At 45.3% G+C, this 8,461-nt stretch overlaps 1 protein-coding gene across 2 annotated transcripts in view; it reads right to left on the bottom strand.

Annotated features, from left to right (window-relative positions):
* Positions 1-8,461, bottom strand: part of Gsap (gamma-secretase activating protein) — a 100,110-nt gene that overhangs the window by 65,992 nt on the left and 25,657 nt on the right. For both annotated transcript variants that reach the window (XM_021191143.2, XM_029535591.1), the window contains one exon: positions 1,250-1,338. In XM_021191143.2, the coding sequence (XP_021046802.1) occupies positions 1,250-1,338 (89 nt within the window). The remainder of the gene's footprint in view (positions 1-1,249; positions 1,339-8,461) is intronic.

Genomic DNA, 8,461 nt, shown 5'->3' with positions numbered 1-8,461 from the left:
AGAGGAGAGGAGAGGAGAGGAGAGGAGAGGAGAGGAGAGGAGACCAAGCCCTCCCTTAACACAGAAAACAGGCAGCCCCACTGGCTGCAAGCTGGGCTAAAGCAGGCACTACAGGCAAGACTAGTTGATTCCAGATCGACCAAGATAGGAACATGAAAAGAGGATCAGGGAAATTATGCTCTAGCATGTCTGTGTATGATCAGTCCTGACTATCTGTGGTAACTATCAAAGGCCCTGGATGTTGAATACTAAACTTGACCACAGGCCACTAACCTCTGTTCACACTTTTGCCAACAGAAGAATACACAATCTTCTCTGGTGTGCATTTCTGTTGAAACATGCCTCGTGTCACACATCTTATTGATTTAACACTGATTTTATGGCCCATAGCACTACAACTCATGCCCGAACACAGCTTACCTGAGTTACACACACACACACACACACACACACACACACACACACACTTCCTCTGTAAAACACATCACAGCCTTTGTGCTCTTAGGAACACTAGACAACACTTCAGCATGCCGCCAGGAAGTCATGGAAAACATCACAAGGGAAAGCAGGAAAAGGAAAACCCTGTGGCACTAGGCAGTGAACACCACTTGTCTACGGCGGGAGCACGAGGCAGAACATTGCCTGGCTCAACCTTCCTTGGGGGTGTGCAAACAGACGACTCACCTACTCAGCAAATGCCTGGAAAAGTTCCACAAGTGTGGATTACGAATTGCAAACTAACCTTCATGAGCACAAGAATGCACAAGTGTGGCTCTTCAGCTAAAAACTGGCTGTCCACCCACGCTATCTGAATGCACAAGTGTGGCTCTTCAACTAAAAGCTGGCTGTCCACCCACGCTGTCCTCTGCCTGCTTCTGCAGCAATGCACAGTGTTGCTAAGGTCAGGAATTTACTGCCACTCATTAGAGATAATTAGTCTGCCAACCAGGTGAATATGCAAAATAAACCATGTTAAAGCTTACCACCAAGTTATTTTAACACTCGGTATGCTATCGCGTGAAAACATTGTGTTACTGTGGGGTATAGCAGGGTCAGGGTGGCCAGGCAGAATTCTTATCTCCATGTTAACAGGGGAAGCCTCAATGCTTCCAGTGTTCACATCTGGAAGACTGCTTAGCAGATTAAAGGCGATAATGCATGTGAAAGTGCTGTGTAAACAAGTCCCTTTCTGCCTCAGCATCACTCCTTGGGATTAAAGAGTCAACAAGGAGACAGCAGACTTACTTACCTGTACCCAGATACAGCTATCCACTGCTTTTAGAACCTTCACGTTGTTAACAGGGTGAATTTCAACCAGCAAAGTTAGGCACTTCGATCCTACAGAGAAAAGGAGGATTTCAGTCATAAAGATTGGAACAGCACACATTCTCTTTTCTCAAGTAACTGTGAAGAAGAACACCCAAGGTATCAACGTAAGCCAATAGTGCATAACAGTTAACAGGACAATCCTACCATCATCATCACCACCACCACCACCATCATCATCATCATGTCATCATGTCTCTTGAGGTGACAATTCTATTCCCCAGTTCCTTTCTTTAGGGACATGTGGTAGGCCCAGGGACTCTACAGGAATGATCAGCCTAGCAAAGACCCACCTTCCACATCCTTATACACCTGAGGGAAGCTGCATTTGAACCAAAGAATGCCCATGTTCAAAGGGAAGCCATTGAGTGCCCTAGGAATGGCAGCAGGCTCTGGGAGAAGAAGCACCTACCAAAAACGCAAATGATTTCTGAATCAGCGTGCTATGGCTGTGCACACCTGCCTGTAACGCAGGAGGGCCCCTGAGAAGCTCAACCCCAGAGGATGCCCTTTCCCCTAGATAGCATCGTTTGCAAACAGGTGCAGCTGGGTCTTGAAGGTGTGTGTTTCCTATTATAGCAGCTATTTCTTAACTTTTCTAAGGTTTACTTTGACATTTCTCAAACTCAAGATTGGGGCCATACGTATGTACATAAGTCAGTGGTAGGGCAAGTAGTTTAGTTTTCATTACCAAAAAGTGGGGTGGAGGGACATCAAACCAGATAAAACAATGGAGCAGAAGTCAATGTACCCCTAGTGGAAGCATTTTTAGCCTGACTTCCTAGACTAGATCGACATCACTCTACTCATTGTCTCTCTGAGTCCGCAGTGCACTGGCAATCGTGTGTGTGTGTGTGTGTGTGTGTGTGTGTGTGTGTGTGTGTGTGTATACACAAAGAGATTCTGATATGCACGTGTGATGACTGGCAGTGCCTGTGAGCAGTGTACAATCCCAGTTTCCCCCAGGAGCAGGACTCTCAACAGCTGGCTTAGGTCCTCAGTGTCATGACTGAGCAAATGTTACAAAAGTAATTAGGGGTGAGGCCATGGCCAGGAGCTGGAAGGGGTTTACACAGATGTCCAAACTTAGGTCAAAGGTTCTCCTCTCCCAAGAGCATACTCCAGCTCTTAAGACTCTATTATAGTGTGGTTCTCTCTCAGGTACTATATTTTGGGTATTGATGTACAATCTAAGGATCATACAGCAGTCTGGAATCAATACCAGTTTTCAGTCCTGGAAAAAGTAATGTAGCACACTGGTCCAGGAAAAAGGTATTGAGGATGAGCCAGTTTCCGGGATGTGGTCTAACAAATAATGAGTCCTGGGTTAGTTCTATAAAAAAAAAAAAAAAAAAAAATGTCCTGAAGGATCACCTCCAGGGAAATTCCTGAGCAACAGTCAGATGGGAGATTGTCTGGACTCCCTGCGCCGCTCGGTATCCTGGTCTCCCGTGACTAGTCCAGCTGCAAGCTGTCCTGGAGGTTTCCCCCGGGGCGCTGGGAGGTTGGGCGACATCCTGGTCCTCAAATCAGCCTGAAGGAGGAGCAAGCTGAGTTGCCAACTCACACCTGTGACCCAGGGCGGAAACTCAGGTCTGAAGGGGGCTACTCAAGGGCTCAGCTGGCATCCCGCCTCACTCCTCACCTCCACCCAGACTGCCAGAGGCAAGGCTGGAGAACCAGGCACTCCACAGTAGCCTGGTCCTTGCGGGCCAGAGAGCACAGCTGCTTCTGCTGCAGCCCTGGAGGGCCAGGCTGGCTATGAGACCCGCAGCCACAGCCCTTCCTGTGGCCTAAGCTCTGCCGTCCTGGCTCTGGAGCTCTGGAAGCCTACGGAGACTCAGTCTACTTGGATGTCTGGCTATAAACTGGATCTGCGGGCCACATCTGACGCCCTCATCTGTATGTGGAGGACTGTGCTTTTCCTTATTCTCTTCTCTGAGAGGTCTTAAGCAGCCCGGCTGTCTCAGTCAGGGTCTTACTGCTGTGCACAGACACCATGACCAAGGCAACTCTTGTAAGGACAACATTTAATTGGGGTTGGCTTACAGGTTCAGAGATTCCATGCATTATCATCAAGGTGGGGGGATGGCAGCATCTAGACAGGCATGGCGCAGGCGGAGCTGAGAGGTCTACATCATCATCTGAAGTCAGCTAATGGAAGACTGACTTCCCGACAGCTAGGGTGAGGGTCATAAGCCCACACCCACAGTGACACACCAACTCCAACAAGGCCACACCTCCTAATAATGCCACTCCCTGGGCCAAGCATATACAAACCATCACACCAGGATTCAATCACCATAGTTGATGATGGGCTCAAAATGTCTAAACCCTCTGCCTGTAGCTCAGGAATGCTGGGGTTAAAGGGGTTTTGTTTTATTTGGGAGGGTGTGTTTTGGTTCTGCCCTGGAATCTGGAGTGAATCTCCTGCCTCAGCTTCTAGGGTGCTAGGCTACTCACCCAGTGTTGTGAGAATGGGGGTGGGAGAAGGGGGGGGGACTTTTTTTTTCTCTTTTTAACATTAGTGTCTTTAATTTTTTGTTTGGGGATTTTTTTTTAAATTTTAAACAAGAAGTTTATTTAAGCAACAAGACACTTGACTTGAAGGGGAAACTATCTAGGCTCATTTTATTTAATAGTTATTTATCCCTTTTTTAAAGACAGATTGCCCTCCATGTAACCGCTACATACAAAAAAAGTTATAAAATTGCCCTTGGTTTTACAATGATAAATGAAAAGCATTAAAATTCTCCAGTTGAACAAGTTATGCAAGGAGTTTGTGCGGTTGGGTTATGCTCTTTTATTAAAGCAAACTGACTTACTGGAACCTAAGATGAGCGCCGAGTGAGCGTGCTTCTAATGGGAAAAGGCGGATATTTTCACAGAACCAGTTTGTTACCCCAGACCACATCCATCTGATGTCAACCAAAACAGAACACTGGGCGTGTAGTTTAAAAAACAGAAAAAAAGAAGAGCGATATGCTTGTGTACATCCTCCTGTTACTTTATGAACAATAAAGCAATGGGGGCAGGGGAATGAAAGACAGGAGAAAACTATACTGTAGCAGTCAGGATGTGGCAGGACCATATCATGGCTTTCTAGTTGAGATTGTATTCTTGGTCTGTAACAAAATTCTGGAGGCAAGTAGCAGGTTCCCTCCTCAGAAGTCACCCCCTGTCTACTGCTGGAACACACCAGTCGTATCTTCATCCTCCATTTCTGACTGTGCAGGTGTGTCTGTTTCATTGACTGGTTGTCCCATTAAACCTGTATCCGATCTGCCTCATTGACAAACCCTGTCATTTACAATGGCTTTCATGGGTTTGCTATGTGCTGTCTGCCTCTTAATCAAACTTCGACACAGAAGCATCCTGCCCCACCACCTTCAATGATTATGATTGTTGTTCTCAGTCTTGTGTCCTTTCTGACTCCTTCCTTGAGCCAGAAGTCTCCTCAACTTCCTCTTCACAAAAGAGGCCCCAGGTCCACGGAAGGAGCACACAGAGCACCAGGGGTGGCAGAAGAAGCAAGCACTGGGGGTTGGGTTTTCTCCTTTGTGGCAGTTCCTTGCCCAGATCTCAATCTGGTTGTTGTTGTTATTGGTGGTGGTGGTGGTGGTGGTTAGAGACCTGTTGTGTACTCACTTCTAACAATGGCAGATTAATAAAATTATTAGTAGAAACTAAGAAAAGAAAGCCTTGAGAGATCTGGGGAGATGAGTCAGTGGGGAAAGTGCTTGCTATGCAAGCATAAAGAACTGAGTTCAGATTTTCAACATCACATAAAACAGGCAGGCATGGCAGTGTTTATGTGTAACTCCAGAGTGGAGACAAGCCGATCCATCTAGCTCATTGGCCAGCCAGTGTGTTCAAATCCATGCACCCTGGGTTCAGGGAGAGCTCCTGTCTCATGCAGAAGAAAACAGACCTACGGAGGAAGGCGCCTGACGTTAAGCCATCCTCCACACGGGTTCACACTCCACACTCATGAATACATATTCTTACACGTACACACTCCTTCTGAACACACAAATCACTTGAAAAAGGAAGCAGCATTGAGCTATTATGTTAAATCACAAGTATAAACCACAGAATGGAAAGTCAAACGTTTGATGAGTACCATGGCTTATGATGGGGAAAAAAGAAGAGAATGAAAGAAAGAAAGAAAGAAAGAAAGAAAGAAAGAAAGAAAGAAAGAAAGAAAGAAAGAAAGAAAGAAAGAAAGAAAACAAGAAAGAAAGAAAGAANGAAAGAAAGAAAGAAAGAAAGAAAGAAAGAAAGAAAGAAAGAAAGAAAGAAAGAAAGAAAGAAAGAAAGGAAGGAAGGAAGGAAGGAAGGAAGAAAGAAGCCAAGTGGCAGGACAGCACATCAATTCACAAGGCTACCTTCCTGTTGACAGGACAGAAGCAACAATGAGTGATCTAGTTTCATTCTGTTGTTTTGACAAACACCATGACTAAATGTGACTTAAGGGAGGAAAGGTGGCTGTTTGTTTGGCCTACACACCCAAGTCACAGTCCATCAATGAGGGAAGTCAGGGCAGGAACACAAGCAAGACCTTGAAACAGAAACCACTCATGAAGGCTGCTTGCTGACTTTTCAGAGGCTCATACTTAACCACATGCCTAGGGAATGGTGTCACCCATGGTGGGATGGGCATTCCTGCACTGACTAACAGTCAAAAGGATTCCCCCACAGACACATCCAGAGCCCAATCTGATTTGGACAATCCCTTAACTGAGAATCTTTCCTCAGCTGACTCTAGACTATGTCACCCTGATTGTGAGGAACTATGGGAATCTGGTACCTAAAACATGGCTCCAGAAATAAGAAAGGCATTGATGTTAAAAATAGTCAAAAAGAAAAATAGGATAAAACTATTGTGAAAGTTGAGAACAAGAAGGGAAAACAATTTTCCTACTAAAATTAAATTACTACACAGACATTCTAACTGCATGAAAAACTTGTTTGTGGGAAGCTAGGGAAAACTATAGATAGAAAAATAAGGAATCACCCTATATCTGGCTTTTACAGCATGAATCCAACTGTCTCCAACTATCATTTAAATTATTTTACTCTCAATAGTAGAAGCCATCTTCCTCCACTAATCTCTAGGCCAGGCATTTAAGCAGTACCACTACCATAATGGTGGGAGTCAACCACTGCCAACAGGAGTGTCTCTGAATAACATGCCATGTCCTTCCCAGTAGAGATCTTGAGATAAACCACAGTTCCTTGGAATAATTATTTATCTGTCCCTAATGGCATGAAGACTCTGGGGAGTCTTTATGACAGTGGGGTTCCAATACAAGGAGACTACTTTTTTTTTTTTTAATAAAATGACTTATATGGTAACCATTTGTTGTCAGACAAGAGAAATCTTTCCAGTGTATTCGTTCAAAGGACAAACATCATGTCATATTCTATAGTCCTTTCTGGCTATATCATTTCTGAAATTTTTTTCAGGTAAATAGAGTTTTAAGACAGGGTTTCATGTGTGTGTGGAGCCATCCTCACAATCGCCATGGCAAGACGGCGCTGGCATCTGGTGTTCTAACTGGTAAACAAGCGGTCTGCACATGTGCCGGGTAAATTTCCATCCCTTGCGCTCTGCCTGTCCCGTGGCGTCATCTGGGCCGATAGTGAGCAGCCAACCAGGGAGCTACATGTCCTAGGCAGAGAACATTTCCTATATAAGGGAGAGGGTTTTTCACCTCGGGGTCTCCGCTTTTGAGTAGCTTATGCATTGCCTCTCGAGGTGCATTAAAGCTTTACTGCAGAAGGATCCTAATGATGTGTTGCTTCGTTCTTGCTGGCGAGACAGTAGCGCGTCGCACATGTGGTTTTATGTAGTCAAGGATGACTCTCAACCCCTGACCCTCCTCCATGTATCCCTTATGCTCTGGTTTAACAAGGGCTACACCACCAAGACCAGTTGCACTTCTGAAACTTTAACAGGGTAAAACCTTCCATAGTGCTTACTGGTGATTCCCAAGGGTGCTCACCAACCCCAGCCTCCTCTGGCCTGAGCTCTGACTCAGACTCAAATCCCTACGTCACTCTGGATGTCTAATTCCCATCTCAAGCTAATCATGCATAAAACCAAATACTTCCTTTAACTCCTATTAACACACACACTCACACACACTCATACACTCATACACACACTCACATACAAACACACAAATACACTTACTCACACACACATGCAAACACACTCACATACAAACACACAAACAAATATACACATACACACACATGCAAGCAGTCACACACATACTCACACACAAACACATACACACAAACACACACACAGTACACACACTCACATTCACACATTAAAAAACATGCACAGACACATACTCACACTCACACACAAACTCACATAGGCACACACACACACACACACACACACTCATACAGAGGCTGAGTCACTCTTGACTTGCTCTTTTTCTCATATGCTTATCAAATCCGGAAGCTACTCCTGACAAATCTCTTTCTAAGTATGTCGAGATGAAACCTTAGCCTGCAGGATTCCCTTTTTGGCAAAATAAAGGCCAGGTCTTTATGATGCTCTCTTGCTATAGAGATGATCGTCCTCTACCTCATCTTCCTCTTCCTCTAACTCCTCCTTCTCTACCCCAACCCACTGCCCATCTCTCTCTTAACACAGTGAATCTACAGAGGTTAGCCCAGGCTGGGAGCCCTTGCGCTGGCAGTTGCTGTCAGAAATGTGACTTCCCTTTCCCTCTTTCAGGTTTAAATCATGCCCTGGCAATGTTTCCATGACCCAAATACACTAATAGCACTTAATCCTTTTAAACAGATGCTGCTTCTAAAGAAACTCAAACTAAGGCCAGACGTTAACAGGACAGGTCCACTCCAGCCGGGAGAAGTTTGCCTGAGGGAGTGGGGACAAGGTCAGAAGCACACTAGAGAGGGAATCAGCACATTAGTGGCCTCACGTGTGTGTGTGTGTGTGTGTGTGTGTGTGTGTGTGTGTGTGTGTGTGTGTGTGATGTGTGTGTTGTGTATGTCTGTGTGTGTGTGGTATGTGTGTCTGTGTGTGTGTTGTGTGTGTGTGTGGTATGTGTGTGTGGTATGTGTGTGTGTGTGGTATGTGTGTCTGTGT

Source organism: Mus pahari, chromosome 2 (assembly GCF_900095145.1).
Source record: "Mus pahari chromosome 2, PAHARI_EIJ_v1.1, whole genome shotgun sequence".
Lineage (NCBI taxonomy): Eukaryota > Metazoa > Chordata > Mammalia > Rodentia > Muridae > Mus > Mus pahari.
The sequence above is the reverse complement of the archived record's forward strand: the minus strand, read 5'-3'. Positions and strand labels throughout refer to the sequence as shown.